We start from the raw sequence: 17,325 nt of genomic DNA, 5'->3' as shown, positions 1-17,325 counted from the left end.
AGGAAGAACGGCATACAGTGGACACTCTGGTCACAACTGGATGACCTGGATTTTGCTGATGATCTGGCCCTCCTGTCACACAGCCATAATCACATGCAGGACAAGACCACCCAGCTAGCAACAACATCCCTTGGAGCAGGCCTTAGGATAAACAAGGAGAAGACAAAACTGATGAGGATTAACACCCTGACCACCATCCCTGTCACCATAGACGACAGACCCATCAAAGAAGTCGACTCCTTTACCTACCGTGGCAGTATTATCAATAAACAAGGTGGCACAGACAGCGATGTCACTGCCAGGATAGGCAAAGCTAGAGCAGCCTTCATTATCCTGAAGAACATCTGGGCCTCAAGGGAAATAGCAACACCAACGAAGGTGCGCATCTTCAACTCCATCAAAAGTGTCCTTCTCTATGGTTCGGAGACGTGGAGAATGACAAAAAAAACGATACAGAAGATCCAGACATTCATTAACAGCTGTCTGAGGCGCATCTTCAGAATCAGGTGGCTGGACAAAATCAGCAACAAGGAGCTGTGGCAGAGAGGGAGCCAGTAGAGAGACAGATCCGGAGAAGGAAGTGGCGATGGTTTGGCCACACTACGTAAGCCAGCAGATACCACCACACGCCAGGCCCTGACTTGGAACCCCCAGGGGAAGTGGAAGAGGGGACGGCCCAAAAACAGCTGGAGGCGGGACACGGAGGCAGAGCTGAAAAAACATGGTACCAGCTGGGGAGAGACAGAGAAGATAGCCCAAAGCCGTGCTGGATGGAGAAGTGTCGTCAATGGCTCCATTGGGAGTTAAGGGCCTAAGTAAGTAAGTAACTGAAATACGTTGCCTGGTCTGATCAGTCTCGATTTCTTCTGCGACATTCAGATGGAAGGGTCAGAATTAGTCGTAAACGACATGAAAGCACAGATCCATCCTGCCTTGTATCAAAGGTTCAGGCTGGTGGTGGTGGTGTAATGGTGTGGGGGGGGGGGTGGTGGTGGTGTAATGGTGTGGGGGGGTGGTAGTGTAATGTTGTGGGGGATATTTTCTCAGCACACTTTGGTCCCCTTGGTACCAATTGAGCATTGTTTAAACGCCACAGCCTACCTGAGTATTGTTGCTGACCATGTCCTCCCTTTGTGACCACAGTGTGCCCATCTTCTAATGGCTGCTTCCAGCAGGATAACACGCCATGTCACAAAGCTCACATCATCTCAAACTGGTTTCTTGAACATGACGATGAGTTCACTGTACACAAATGACCTCCACAGTCACCATCTCAATCCATTCGCATGGATGTGCAGCCGACAAATCTGCAGCAACTGCGTGATGCTATAATGTCAGTATGGACCAAAACCTCTGAGGAATGTTTCCAGCACCTTGTTGAATCTATGCCACAAAGAATTAGAGGGGTCCACCCCAGTACTAGCAAGGTGTACCTAATATAGTGGCCGGTGAGTGTATATTGAATTGAAAACCTTTATTGTCCCCAATGGGGAAATTTTGTTGTCAAACAGCTCAGTTAGGGCAGATAACATTCAATACAGAAAACAGAAAACATTCAATAAAATACATATAACAGTGCAGGCTCAATAAGTAAAAAGTTCCAAAAGTTCCAGCTCCAGGTCTCCCCCACCCTGCAGGGCCTGGTTGTAGAGTCGGAGTGCAGCTGGAACAAAGGACTGTCCAAATCTTTTTGTACTTTGACGGGGGAGAACAAATCTGTGGCTGAACTTGCTCCTCATCCCCGCCAGCTCGCAGTACATCGGGTGGGAGGGATTGGCCAGCATGGCCGCCAGTTTTTTCCCCATCCTCTGTTCTGCCACCACCTCTAGGCTGTCCAGCCCGGTCCCCACCACAGAGCTGGCCTTCTTCACCAGTTTGTCAATAGTCATTGAATGTAACTTAAGTTAAGCAAGTGGACGAGTTTGCAACATTGTTGCATAAATTATTTCTCTGATTTGCCTTCTCACAGCCCTTCATGTAAACGAAGTAACATACGCAATCGAAGCAACAGACGTGGTAGTTGATTGGTCAGAAAAATTTAGAATTGCCCGTTGTCCCGCTCTTATCCAGATCAACATGCGTGCGCTGTTGTTTTCCTATGGACTGCCTCGGGCAGCGTTCTCACCAAAAGCAAAGCAAAGTGATGGATGCGTCGTTTCTAACCGAAGCGAATCCACCCCTTTCAAGTGGAGCATCCGTTGGTTCTTTGCTGCGGGAGCGACTTTGAATGCGTGTTCTCACAGCTCCAAACGACGCAGAGCAAAGCGAACTTTATCCTAAACTCCGTTTCAAGTGAAGCAAATGTTCTAGTGAGAACACACCCTTAGGTATACTTTGAGCTCAACTTTCTTACCTCATCAGAATAAAAAATATAAGCTTGTTTTACCCCAAAGTTTGTAAACAATGTAATTGTAAATAAATACTATAGTTTCAAAACTATCGGTTTGATCTCATGGTATTGTTTGAATCCCAGATTGCCCCTTTAACGATGTACATTTTAATATTTCATAGTATGTTCAGAGTAATGAGATGTATTATCATACTGTATGTTCAGACTAATGAGCTGATGTATTTGGGACTTGCAGGTGGGGAGTTGTTCATGCAGCTGGAGAGAGAGGGGATCTTCATGGAGGACACAGCGTGGTAAGCTGGAGTATCAACATCTTTTACATGTTTATCTCCCTGTGGAGAGCTAACTGGTTGGAACCTGCAGTTCTCACTCGTGTTGTGTAAATACATCTGGGATGGAGGTAGTGATTACATCATAATGGTATGGTGGTGAAAATACAAGAGTTGTTTTTGTTATGTAGCTATTTATAGAACAAGTGAAATGTCAATGTTGAAACCACAACATCTCAAGGCAGGAAGTTAGAGGACGGTTGAAGACAGTGTTGCGCTTCCTTCCTTGTTCCATTCTACCAGTGAAGCTATACCGTGTATAAGGTTACACATTAACTGCTCCTCCTGAGACATCTACTGCCCCCCAGCACTGCGTCTCCTGAAGACAACCGCTGTGTCCCCTAAAAACTTCTATTGCCCCCCTTGTATTGTTTCTCTTTTTCTCCAGTGTCTAAATATATATATATATATATATATATATATATATATTTAAAAAAAACTAGGGTTAGAAGAAGGTGATAGAAGAAGGTTTTTCCTTCTATCAATGGCCCCGGGCCTGAGCTGGATTACTCTTCCTGCTACGACTGGTGGATTGATGATTCACTTGCTTAGTATTCAAATGTATTGATTGTAAATCGCTTTGGAATAAGGCATCTACTAAATGCCAAAAATGTAAAATGTATTAGATATGTGACAAATGCATGCTATACATGAAAGGAGGGAGGGATTTGGTGCAAACCGTTGGCCAATACCATGTCATATATGTAACAATATATTTTCTCAGCTCAGACGAATTTCATCAGGCAATAAATTCACAATTCTAGCATTTGAAGATTGTCTTAGGTTACATTGGTAGTTACCTGTGTAGTCTAAACCTTGTGTTTCCTGTTGGCAGCTTCTACCTGGCTGAGATTTCCATGGCTCTGGGGCACCTGCACCAGAAAGGCATCATCTACAGAGACCTGAAGCCAGAGAACATCATGCTCAATAACAACGGTAACGTCAACAGCCTGGAGATAAGCATGCTGCCTGCACAGGGCTACACACCTGCAGTATCAGACCCCTTTCATCATGACAGAGGTTCTCCTTGCCTGCCTCCCTCAGTGCCTTAAGCCTGGTACACACAGAAAGATTTTCTAAATCTTAACAGATTTTTTTTATCTGAGAAAGACCCCACACATGAAGATAAGAAATCATGGGTTGAACAGTTTTGATCGTATTGTGTGTGGTGTGCTCCGATATTCCCAATACAGCACATCACATACATAAAGATCTGTCCTACGACAGTCTAGAGTCTCGTCCCCCAAGCCAGAAATCTGGCGTGATCAGGGTAGTAGAACCCTGACTGACCTGTAGGAGGCAGCCATGTGAGAGAGGGCAAATAAAGTGCAGAAGAACGAAAAGAAGAAGACGCGTCAGTCAGCTTGCGTCTTGATTAGGGTTGGGTACCGTTTGGGTTTTTATCCGGTACCGGTACCTAACCGATACTTTAAAAACGGTACCGGTACTTAATTCGGTACTTTTGATTGTTTTAAATGACATATATATATATATATATATATATATATAATAATAACACGGTCGACAACATTAAACAGCTTTTCACTTTTTTATTGCTGAGGCACAATATATATTAGTTAAATATACACTCAAATTAAAATAAATGAAAATAAAACTCCTGAGCCTTGGGGACTCCATTAAGCTGGGGGTGCCTATCGTTGGTACTGATGTCGAATACGAGTACACACTTGTTCGGCAGCCCCTCAAGGACATCAGAATATTCTTAGAAAAGGGATCTAGTGAAGAGGCCTGCATAGCCCCCAGAACCAAGAAGACCAAGAGGAAATATAACTCTGATAAACTGGAGCCCTCCACCTCGTCAAAATCCAAACTCTGTTGCCGCTCAGCTACTACGACTCCCCTCCCCCTCTCTGGTCCATGATGACATGTCGATTCATTTTTCAGACACAGCATAGGATAAGGATATATCTACATGATATATACATGATCTGACACAGTACCCGAATATCAAGAGATCCCCGATCATGTTGTCCACCTCGCAGAGACGCAGCCACACATCCGCACTACGTCATCAACAGACGCGTCGAATCCTGGAGTGCACTGTCCAATCAAAGGCTTGCGTTCGTAAACTCGCTCTGAGAGCGTCGCAGCGCACACTGGGCCCGACGTCATAAGGGGAGCAAGTCATTTGATTGGACAGAAGGCATTCCACGAGTGGTGATCAAAATTCCAGAACGAGTTTACGGAACGCACCCATAAGTCGAGCGTCGCGTTACGCCAACCCGCTAGCGGAAGTTGCTATTAGCAACCTTCTCGTTATCCTTCCGTACTCGCTGCTTTCACTGAGTGGAAATTTAACAGGCGATGTGACGTCACGAGTCACCAGTTGACACCGGACACCAGGGGGCAAGATAGAAAAGTACCGAAATGAGGCACCGAAATCTCCTTTGCGATTCGGTACGGGTACATACCGAATGTAAAGTAACCGGTACCTACCGGTACCGATTTTCGGTACCCAACCCTAGTCTTGATTGGCTACATTCCATTCCACGTCACAATTGGACTCGGGAGTTTTGATCGTATTGAACACACTTAATATTTATGATCGTCGGCCCCGACCATTTTCCAAGCAGATTGTCGGGAGAAATTGACTCTTTAACACACCTCACACCACAGGATAATCTTGTAGGATAATCTTTAGAGCCATCCGATAATCGGGCATTTACTGTCCTTGGTCGGAAGGGGGGAAATCAGGCCCAAATGGGCCAGATGATCTTTATGTGTGTACCAGGCTTTAGACTACCCCAGATTATCTTTATGTGTGTACCAGGCTTTAGACTACCCCAGATTATCTTTATGTGTGTACCAGGCTTTAGACTACCCCAGATGATCTTTATGTGTGTACCAGGCTTTAGACTACCCCAGATTATCTTTGTGTGTACCAGGCTTTAGACTACCCCAGATTATCTTTATGTGTACCAGGCTTTAGACTACCCCAGATTATCTTTGTGTACCAGGCTTTATGCGGGGTACACACATAAGGATTTTTTTGGCCGATTTTCGGATGTCTGAAAACGACAGAAAACGCCCGATTATCAGATGGATCTTAACATTTTCCTATAACAAAATCCTGTGGTGTGAGGTGTGTTAAGAGTCAACTCTCTTCAATTGTGCAATCAACTCTCCCGACAACCTGCTCGGAAAATGGGCGTGGCCGGCAATCGTAAATGTGAAATGTGTTCAATAATTACGAGCAGAAATCATAGGGTTGCCAGATTGTTTGGTGGAATTAGCGGTTTTAGACTGTGGTTAGAGTGGAAAATGTCATTCCCATCTGGCAACCCTGCTCGCCAATCAAGAAGCGAGCTGACTTCTTCTTTTCGTTATTCGGCACTTTATTTGCCCTGTCGCACATGGTTGTCTCGTACAGGTCAGTCAGGGTACTACGTTAGATAATAATAATAATAACTTTATTTGTATAGCGCTTTTCCTGCAAACGTTGCGGCTCAAAGTGCTTTAATCATTACATAATCTTAATTTAATCATTTTGTAATTTAGTTTAGTTTATTTATTTAGCACACAAGACATTGTGCAAGGAGGGAACGAAGCCCAGAAGGCTTGTACAGAGTTCCACTCCCGTCAATATTTATGTTTCAAATAAACATCAAGGAACACTTAATGCATGTCAATAAGAGAAAAGAAACCACAAACAAAATCATATCCATAAAGGCAATATTAAAAGGATGGGTTCACGCGAGATTTCTGGCTTGGGGAACGAGACTCTAGGGAGTTTGGAGTCTGTCGTAACGAAAATCTTTATGTCTGTGGGGTGCTGAAATGGGGAAATTGGCGCACACCACACACAACACGATCAAGGCTGTTCAATCCAAGATTTTGTTTCTTCATGTGTGGGGTCTGTCTCAGATAAGATTTCGGTTAAGATTTTGAAAATCCTTATGTGTGTACCCCGCTTTAGACTACCCCAGATGATCTTTGTGTACCAGGCTTTAGCCAGTAAAACTCCGGACTCACCATCTTTATCTCCTGAATGTTACCTGTGATCAGTTTCAATGAAAGAAGACATTTTCCATTCGTTGTTTGTACTCCTCTCTTTCTAGGTCACGTAAAGCTGACAGACTTTGGCCTGTGTAAAGAATCCATCCACGATGGCACGGTTACGCACACCTTCTGTGGCACCATAGAATACATGTAAGTCACACTGCAGACACCTTAATCCAAAGCGACTTAACAGGGCTCTACAGTGCGACCATTTCACTCGCATTTGCGACTAAAAATACATCTGTGCGACTAGAGAAATAAATTCACGAGCACACGTGCGAGTACAGATTATTTTTTTATTTTTTTATTTTTTCTAAAAATAAATCTGCGCGAACCGTGTGGCCACATTTTAAGCCGTCAGCCAGCCCGCTACGACCACGGGAAGTCATGTTAAAAGTGAAGTTACTTCTGTTAAACTGGCGCTAAGCTAACATCGCTAATCGCTAACTCCCTCCTGGGCCTTAAAGAGACAAGCGCCCTTTTCTCATCTCAAGCTTCATTAGCTTCATTAGCTCACCACATCTACAGATTTGGTCCCACACACTCCAGATTTGAACCCAGGGTTAACTACAACCAGGGTTAACTACCCAGGGTAGAAAGTAGAAAGCTCTCAGACCTTCAGAACCCATTGAAAGTAGTGGAGGTACTCCAGAAGTCCAAATGCATCTCTAATCCTAGGAAACCCTAGGAAGCAAGTTGCCTAATGGCATGAAAATGCAACATGTTGTACTTGAGTGTGGCAGAGAGGTGGGACCCCCGGGGATGGTGGTGTGCTAACAGCTAGCCGCCGCAGAGGCACCGTGCTGGGCTGGCCACCTCCACATGTCACCACCCCGGGCAGCATGGGGCTGGGGACTGGTCATCTGGATGTGGGGTAGTTTAATACCCCTAGATGTGGAGTTGTCTGGCCACCGTGTGTGACTGATGTAGCCTGACCCAGCAGCAGGGAGGTGGGCAGCATGGAGACAGACCTCTGCATGGCCTGGCTGGGCTGCTAGCTGACAGACCTAGCCCTAAAGCCTGGCTGGGCTGCTAGCTGCTAGCTGACAGGCATGACATGGATGAATGAATGAACATGCTGCTAACCAGGAGAACTTGACACAGCTAGTTACCATAATACAATGCCATCAACTCTGCGTCTAGTAGGGCTGTAGGCATGGGCCAATGTGTGATTTTGGTGCAAAAATTGCAAAATCACTAATAAAATGTGTTATAATTACATTTTTCACTGTGCTCCTAAATTTATTTGTGTGCCCCTAACATTTTTCATTTAGGAGCACATGTGCTCCTAGTGAAAAAGGTTAGCGTAGAGCCCTGCTTAAAACAAATACATTTGTCAAAGTAAGTGCATCGCCTATCCATCAGTCATCACAAGAAATATTGTATTTGTTCCAAATAGTAAGGACCATAACAAATCCACATCCCACTCCCATCAGTTCAGTGAATGCCCTGGTCTAGCTAAATGCCCAAAATGTAAATGTAACATCAGGCAATGTTTATCTACATTTGCCAGCTTTCTATCATCTACAGGTCTACACACACTTTTGGATAGTCCCATTTAGGTTGATTGCAACTTTCACGTTCCCTTTATAGCCCATTTAACACAGAAGCATGTCCTAGTAATTTACAGTTCCTTTTGTCACTGTGTAAACTGACCTGAGGCAGGTCGTACTGGTCTTTTACCTGTGGCACACCTAGTCACGGTCTCACGGTCTCGTGCTCTGTTTATGTTCGGGGGTATGGTGCTCACTTGAGAGCAGAAAGTAGAAGTAGAAGTAGAAACTTCATTGACTATGCTTACTTACATCTATGTATCATGAGCCAAGCGTTTAAGTGCTGTTAGTTTGTTTTCCCCTCCAGCACAGTAGCGTAGTTCCTCTCAGAGCAGCGATAGCTAGCTAGTACTAGTGTGACATTACTCAACTCAGATGATGCCATTCAACAGTGTTTCCGTGCAGAGCTGAGTTTCTATCTGTTGACTATTGCTACTTTTCTAGTTAATGTCAGATGTTTCCTGGCTTTTTAAATATCTTTATTATTTTTGGTTATAATGAAGAGTCTTTTTCTGACAGCTGGCGATTCTGAAACTGACAGTGTAGGCTACCATACACTGTGTCTCCTGAAACTAGATAGACTGGTCTGGTAGTAGTTTGGGTGTGACGAAAATGTTTGTGATAACATTATTATGTTATACATGCTGGTGTGAAGCCATGGCTGTCTCTCTGCTAAAATAAATATACCTTGCTTTTTGGTATGAAAGAAGAAAAATGTGAGGTTAATTTTTTTTAATCCTTTATTTAACCAGGGTAGTCATATTGAGACAGTAGCCTCTTTTTCAAATGAGCCCTGGCCATGACTGTCATGTCTCCACCCCCCCCCACCCCCACCCCCACACACACACCCACAGGGCACCAGAGATCCTGATGAGGAGTGGACATAACCGGGCGGTGGACTGGTGGAGTCTGGGGGCTCTCATGTATGACATGCTGACTGGAGCAGTGAGTACACTTCCTCCCTCCAGAAGAGCTTTCACCTCACATTAGATTTGATGCCAGATTTGATTTGTGAACATTGTTCCCTCACAGCCACCGTTCACTGGTGAAAACAGGAAGAAGACCATTGACAAAATCTTAAAGTGTAAACTCAACCTCCCACCTTACCTCACACAAGAAGCCAGGGACCTTCTAAAAAAGGTAAACATTTCACTGATGGTCAATTCAATATTACCGGTAATGTTGTTAATTTTTCTTTTTTTCCCCAGACTATGAAAGTGCATATTGTAAGCTTTACAAATGATTGATTGAAATCTGAAAATAGTTGAAGATATGCTTATTTGAATGTTGGTCCACCTCAAACCACATAGCGGAGAAACGCTCTCTGAATCAAAACACAGGCAAAACAGCTGCTAATAGCCTGTGCAAAAAAGGAACATCGCTACAAACATCTAACTGCATGTTTAGCACATCACAACATGCTGATAGAACATCAACATGCTAAAAACACACAACTACACATAATTAGATGATCACACAGTACGTGCTTTTGAACACGAAAGTTTACAAGCCATGTATCACTTATCAATTATTATTGTATTGTATTTTTGTGATCCTTAAACTGTTGTTTGCAGTGCCGTACCGCAAAATCCCGAGGCCCCCCCGCAAGGTGGCGGCGGGGGCCCTTTCGCAACGGAGGTGAAAAAAACTGTGCGTTTTATAAGGTCTTTGCACACCAATACGTGCGTTTTCGAATGCGTATTTTTTAATCCGTCATCCGCAAAAAACGTTACGCACAGAGACCTTGCACACCGGCCCGTTGCGGAGACCCTTGCGTTTTTTTACGTTGCGAACTTTCGCAATATGCACTCTACATTCTAAATGCTTGATTTAGCAAAAGGTACAAACAACTGAGAGCAATATAACTAAAACCAAATGGTAGACCACATCAGTAGAATGTATTATCAGTAGAAAAGTACAATAAATCTTTATTTCTTTTAACAAAGCGTGGTGTGCATCTCCTGCAGTGTGATATCTGTAATCCTACCATGTGTAGACTCTCCGCTCAGGGTTGCCTGATGGGATTGAGAATTTCCAACCTAACCACAGTCTAAAAACTGCTAAATCGACCAAAAACCAGCCCATCTGGCAACCCTGTCTCCGCTGCATCAAAGTCTACTTGTTGCGCAAAATAGGCCAGGGTTTGTCACATCCTTTGTTGGACATCTCATTTCTTAAGTCCTGGTATATTGTGCCATTTCTTTACTGTTTGCCATCTGGAATACCCAGGGAGACGCAGACAGCAGAAGTAGAAATTGAATAGTAGAATAGAAAAAGAAACCGCTATAACCAGAATGATGTACCTGTATGATGCATTGGCAGTCTGTGACAGTGTGTGCACCTGCCCGGACCCTGCCCTTCTGCCTGAGTTTGAGTATGATGCTGCCCAAATGAATGTTATTGTTTAGTGCCGTACGCTTTCGTGGTATTATATTGTGTGAATTATCATCTGTATGTTGTTTTTCTTTCACTCGACTAACCGCCGAGATAATACTTGAGACATGTACTTCCGTAAACATTAATCCAACTGTCCTAAAGTTCTAATTTGACGATGTGTCCCTCTATACCATGGCGGAGTGGTCAAAAACAACTCTCAAAAGGCTTTTGGCGGACGCGAAAAACGCCGAAAATCGAACCTGTTCCCATTTTTGGGGGGACGGACGAATATTACGGATTCGGTGTGCAAGCGTGATTCACACAACATGAGTTCTAATTTATTTTTTTAACGGACGTCAAATAGTCTCAGAAGCTGCATTGGGTAAAAGAAAAGATGACATTTTTTGAAGTTTCGCTGAATTTTGTTCCTTTTTATAGGAAAGTTCCCGTTTTTGCGCACCGCTGAGGTATTTTCGCTTGCTCATTTTCGTGGACGTCAAATGTTGCTATTGGATACGGTTAACTATGTATATATTTTTAAATATAGGCCTATGTATTAAAATTAAGGTTGACACAATGAAGGGCCACTTATTTTCTTTGTTTTATATTAAAAAAAAGTTTGTATCCAATGTTAGGGGCCCCCTAGTGACTGGGGCCCCCCCGCGGTGCGTCGTTTGCGGGCCCGTCCGCTACGCCACTGGTTGTTTGTTATATTGAGTGGGCTCAACACTTAAACTTTCGTAATATGCAAACAAACGGCATAATATTTTTTGGGGCTCATTTGTGAAACTTATTTCAGGTGTTACTCACCTGTTAATTGTATTGATTAGTCCCAATCCATCCTCGAACTCAGCATTTCTCAACCTTTTTCAGTAACGGCAACCTTTCAAAGTATGCAAAATCACTCACCACAGTCTAAAATGTATTTTTTTAAATGTACACTCCAGGGTTTCCGTTAACCGGTAATTCCCGGACTTTGTCCGGTAAAATTTATTGAAGTCCGACAAAATGAAAACTCGTCGGACATTTATGTCCGGTGAAAATAATTCCCTCTAAGCACAATTTGAATACAATTCGCTAAAGTTCACATTCTGATTCCTTCTATTTTAAAAAAGACGAATATATAGGCTATGTATTTCTTTTATTATTATATGATTTGACACCGGCATGATGATGACTCCTAATGTGTAGGCTTCCTATGCGAAACAGCGGTTGTTTCCGGTGTGCGCTATAACTCGTGCACAATCGAGTCGAGGCAGAGAGGAGGATAGCGATGTTTCTCTCTGTGATAGTGTGATTATGCAAGCCTTTTCTGAAAGGGATGAGAACCCGATTGTTTCAGCTTCTCCCAGGGAGAAAGTGGTAGAGTTACCATCCTCCCCGAGTCCTACCATACCATCCGCTGACAGCCTATCTCTCCCGGTAACCGGCGAGCGATTGCGTGTCGCTCAAGTAGCTGATCAGTCATTAAACAAATGTTTTTTACATGCAGCTAGTGAGGAATCTGAAATAGGGGGCAACGTAGTTTATTTCCTTAACGATGGGATATTAATGCGTAAATGGTCTCCTCCTAATGCAAATGGTTGTGAGTGGAATACTGTAAAACAAGTGGTTGTGCCTGTGGGTTATAGACAACAGGTGTTATCTGTAGCACATGAGAGCCAGTGGTCAGGACATTTAGGTATAACTAAAACTTATCAGCTGATATTGAAACATTTCTTTTGGCCCGGACTGAAGGCGGATGTTGCCAAGCACTGCCGCTGTTGCCATACTTGTCAGATGGCGGGTAAGCCTAATCAATCCATTCCACCCGCACCATTGCATCCCATTCCTGCTATAGGGGAGCCATTTGAACGTGTAATAATTGATTGTGTTGGACCTTTGCCTAGGACTAAAAGTGGAAGTCAGTATTTGCTCACTACTATGTGCGCTGCTACTCGTTTTCCCGAAGCTGTTCGGTTGCGTAACATATCAGCTAAACGAAATGCGTTCCCAACCAGCGAGACCTGGTTATAGAAATGACGTTGTTTTATTGATTAAAAAAAGGGTCAAACTGGAAAGAGAAAATAGAAAACTCACATTAATCCCAAACAATTTAACAAACTTCAGTTAACGTAATGTGGAGTCCGTTCATTGATCGATGCTGTCTGTTCAGTTCCCAGAGGCGCCCGTTCAGCGCTGGACATATAGCGCGCATGCGAATCATGTTATATTATTATATATTATATAGCTCGCATCTAATCGTATCGGATGAGAAATAGACATTAAATGGCATATATAGGCCGCTACACAACAGTAATCACCGCGACAAACAGCTATATTAGATTTGGAAAAAAATATATATAATTTTGAAAAAAAATATTTTTATTATATTTTAATATGTCCGGAATATATCACGTTTGTCCGGTAAATCGAAATCTTCCCGGACACGATGTCCGGCGGCAATTTTTTCTAACGGAAACCCTGGTCCGTTCATTGATCGATGCTGTCTGTTCAGTTCCCAGTGAGGCGCCCGTTCAGCGCTGGATTTGACGCATGGCATAGCGCGCATGCGTCAAATCATGTTATATTATTATATATTATATAGCTCGCATCTAATCGTATCGGATGAGAAATAGACATTAAATGGCATATATAGGCCGCTACACAACAGTAATCACCGCGACAAACAGCTATATTAGATTTGAAAAAAAGAAATATGATTTTGAAAAAAAATTTTTTTATTATATTTTAATATGATGACCGGAATATATCACGTTTGTCCGGTAAATCGAATTCGTCCCGGACACGATGTCCGACGGCAAATTTTTCTAACGGAAACCCTGGTACACTCTGCATCCCTCTGACAGCCAATGCACGCACGCGCTTACACACACACACACACACACACACACACACACACACACATTAGTGGTTATTGAGAGAGGGGGGGTAAACGTGACTTACTATCAATGGGAAACCTGCGCCTGGGACGTTGCACACAACCATCCTATTCTGACAGAGATGGATGAGAGGCAGGGATGGATGAGAGACAGACAGGGATGGATGAGAGACAGACAGGGATGGATGAGAGACAGGGATGGATGAGAGGCAGACAGGGATGGATGAGAGGCAGACAGGGATGGATGAGAGGAGACAGGGATGGATGAGAGACAGACAGGGATGGATGAGAGACAGACAGGGATGGATGAGAGGCAGACAGGGATGGATGAGAGGAGACAGGGATGGATGAGAGGCAGACAGGGATGGATGAGAGGCAGACAGGGATCGATGAGAGACAGACAGGGATGGATGAGAGGCAGACAGGGATGGATGAGAGACAGACAGGGATGGATGAGAGACAGGGATGGATGAGAGACAGACAGGGATGGATGAGAGGAGACAGGGATGGATGAGAGGAGACAGGGATGGATGAGAGACAGACAGGGATGGATGAGAGACAGACAGGGATGGATGAGAGGCAGACAGGGATGGATGAGAGACAGACAGGGATGGATGAGAGACAGACAGGGATGGATGAGAGACAGACAGGGATGGATGAGAGACAGACAGGGATGGATGAGAGGCAGACAGGGATGGATGAGAGGAGACAGGGATGGATGAGAGGAGACAGGGATGGATGAGAGACAGACAGGGATGGATGAGAGACAGACAGGAATGGATGAGAGGCAGGGATGGATGAGAGGAGACAGGGATGGATGAGAGGAGACAGGGATGGATGAGAGACAGACAGGGATGGATGAGAGACAGGGATGGATGGATGAGAGACAGACAGGGATGGATGAGAGACAGGGATGGATGGATGAGAGACAGACAGGGATGGATGAGAGACAGACAGGGATGGATGAGAGGCAGACAGGGATGGATGAGAGACAGACAGGGATGGATGAGAGGCAGACAGGGATGGATGAGAGACAGACAGGGATGGATGAGAGGCAGGGATGGATGAGAGACAGACAGGGATGGATGAGAGGCAGACAGGGATGGATGAGAGGAGACAGGGATGGATGAGAGACAGACAGGGATGGATGAGAGGCAGACAGGGATGGATGAGAGACAGACAGGGATGGATGAGAGACAGACAGGGATGGATGAGAGGCAGACAGGGATGGATGAGTGGAGACACAGAGCTCCTGGTCCACAGCCAGTCCAGGCTCTGTACTGTCCTATCTGATTCTGAAGCCTCTCTTTTCAAAAACCCTTCCATGTGCTTCGTGCAACACTCTCACGTAACGCGTCGCGCGTTAATAAAACCAAAGCAAACAGTAGGCTAATGTCCGTCACACGCCGAGCTGGCCCAGGGTGCTGCAGGGCAGGCCTCCGCCAGGTGAGGACGCTGGTCTAACTCATGTTCACCTGTTTCAGCTGCTGAAACGAAATGCCTCATCACGGCTGGGGGCGGGGCCAGGAGACACCACAGAAGTGCAGGTAAGGACGGCCGTGCTCGACCGGACCTGAGCCCAGCGGCTCGCGTAGAGCACTGCTAACTGTTAACTGAAATGTACGGTTGTGAGATTGTGGAGTCAACATGTCTGCTCCTCTCTCTCTCCAGACCCACCCGTTCTTCAGGCACATCAACTGGGACGACCTTCTCGCTCGCAAAGTGGAGCCTCCGTTCAAGCCTTTTCTGGTAAGCGAGTCCTATTTCCCCCCGCCCTCACATAAAGAGCCCCCGACAAATGAGTCATGTCCTCCCTGACCCCCTCAGAGAGTCTAGGGTTAACTCGTATGCACCCTGCTTCCATTATTGCAGCAATCAGCTGATGATGTCAGCCAGTTTGACTCCAAGTTCACCAGCCAGCCTCCCGTGGACAGCCCTGACGACTCTACGCTCAGTGAAAGTGCCAATCAAGTCTTCCTGGTAGGCAGCCTCCCGCTCTGTCTCGTCTCTGTTAGACCACGGTCTCTCCTCGTTGCGTGCGCACGCACAGACGGCGGGCGGTTTATTTTTCTTCTCTTTTTTAGACCCGAAAAAAAAGTTGTTGTTATGAGAAACAGTTAATGCGTTACATCTGTTTTTACTTGTTTTTTTCTTTTCGTTCCTGGAAACTCTGCTTGCCTGTTCCGCCACATTGCATGATATGGTTTAATGTGTGTTTCATTGCTCATCTGCTTTGTGTTGTGTCTTGTTTTAACGGACCTTGATGAGGATGACTCTCACCCTCCCCTGTGACGTCTGTCTCACACAGGGCTTTACCTACGTAGCCCCATCTGTGCTCGAGAACGTCAAGGAGAAGTTCAACTTTGAGCCAAAGGTCCGGTCACCGCGGAGGTTTCTGGGAAGCCCGAGAACACCAGTGAGGTAATTCCTGTTTCATTTGTCTTGTTGTACTTGGGAGCCTCAAGGTTTTTATTCTTTTTTTGAATTTGTCCCATGAAATAGTCATGGCCACCTGTGGTAGAACCCAGTATCCTACCGGTCTGCAGTTGTGGTACTATGGTAACCCTCCCTGTCCCCCTCCAGTCCAGTCAAGTTTGCAGGAGGGGACTGCTGGCCCCGGACTCCCACCCTGCCTGGAGCCCCGTCCCTGCTGTCCCCGGGGGGGGGTGGGGGGGACCAGCCCATGGAGCTGTCTGGGGTGGAACAGATGGACGTGAGTGCCAGCTCCGAGGCCTCGGCCCCCCGGCCCATCAAACAGCCCTCTGGCAGCAGTAGCGGACCCTTCAAGAAGCAGGCCTACCCTATGATGTCCAAACGCCCCGAGCACCTGCGGATGAACCTATGACGCTCGGCTCCCCCCGGAACCTAGAACTCTTCTCCTCCTCCTCCTTACTTCTCCTTTTTTCATAAAAAAAAAGACTCTTAGGAATTAAACAAATGACTGGCAGACTGTCGTCACCGATCACCAGCTCCTCCATGCCCACCTCCCCTCCTCCCCCCTCCCCACCTCCCCCCCCCCCCCCCCCGTGTCTCTGGCTGAACAGCATAGAGCTGCTTACATGGCTGCTGCTCTGCCCTGCCCTCCTGCACCCCAGCAGATACCAACACTGTCCCTCTATAGCAGAGAGCTTTAGTTTGAGAGAGAGGGAGAGAGAGAGAGAGAGAGAGAGAGAGAGAGGGGGGGGGGGGGGGGGGGGGGGTTCCTGTCCTGACTGTTCTCCTCCTATGCCATGTAAGAGCAGCAGCTGGAGACGGAGGCAGGATGCTGCTGCCTGGTTCCTGTGTGCTTGACTGGCTTCTCATGACATACTGGTGCTTTGTACATTGGGGGGGGGGGTTACTCCTGCTGCAGCGCTGCTTCCCACACCATCAGTGAGACGTTAACGGTCTCTGGAACTGCGTAATAGACATTTTAGACTGGGAGGGCGGGGGATTCCCTCTTTAACGCCAGGCTTCCTTTTTTTATGACTTGCTGACGAGGGCTTAGAGGCTATAGTGTAAGTAGGTGGAGTCACTCACAACCAACACAGAACACAGTGTTCACTTTGGACTGCTGCCTGCTAATTTACAGAATTCCCACAATGCCGTTTTTTCTGCTTTTGTCACTTGAAAGATCTAGTCAGGATAAGATGGACACGTCTGTTGTCGTCGATAGAGGGATGGCAGTGACAGAACTCTTTTGACTTCAGCTGAAAATATCACCTGCAACCACCATCAATACCAAATGCTGACACTGCTTTGCAAGTTCAACTGGATTGCTCTAGGTAGAAGGCCTTTCTGTAGAATTCTTTTTGCATTGAATGTAAAACTGACTTA

General features: G+C 45.6%; 1 protein-coding gene across 2 annotated transcripts in view; it reads left to right on the top strand.

Annotated features, from left to right (window-relative positions):
- The window catches only part of rps6kb1a (ribosomal protein S6 kinase b, polypeptide 1a), a 32,336-nt gene extending 15,828 nt beyond the window's left edge, over positions 1–16,508 (top strand). The window contains exons 6-15 of one of the 2 annotated variants that reach the window (XM_080549374.1): positions 2,586–2,643; positions 3,515–3,615; positions 6,759–6,849; positions 9,107–9,197; positions 9,285–9,392; positions 14,994–15,056; positions 15,181–15,258; positions 15,382–15,489; positions 15,818–15,930; positions 16,093–16,508. In XM_080549374.1, coding sequence (XP_080405500.1) covers positions 2,586–2,643; positions 3,515–3,615; positions 6,759–6,849; positions 9,107–9,197; positions 9,285–9,392; positions 14,994–15,056; positions 15,181–15,258; positions 15,382–15,489; positions 15,818–15,930; positions 16,093–16,354 — 1,073 coding nt within the window. In that variant the 3' untranslated portion in view covers positions 16,355–16,508. The remainder of the gene's footprint in view (positions 1–2,585; positions 2,644–3,514; positions 3,616–6,758; positions 6,850–9,106; positions 9,198–9,284; positions 9,393–14,993; positions 15,057–15,180; positions 15,259–15,381; positions 15,490–15,817; positions 15,931–16,092) is intronic. The other variant, XM_080549375.1, reaches the window with a different exon arrangement.
- Positions 16,509–17,325: the final 817 nt, after the last annotated feature.

The sequence above is a fragment of the Nansenia antarctica genome, assembly GCF_963989245.1.
Source record: "Nansenia antarctica genome assembly, chromosome: 20".
Lineage (NCBI taxonomy): Eukaryota > Metazoa > Chordata > Actinopteri > Argentiniformes > Microstomatidae > Nansenia > Nansenia antarctica.
This window is presented reverse-complemented; position numbering and strand designations above follow the sequence as displayed.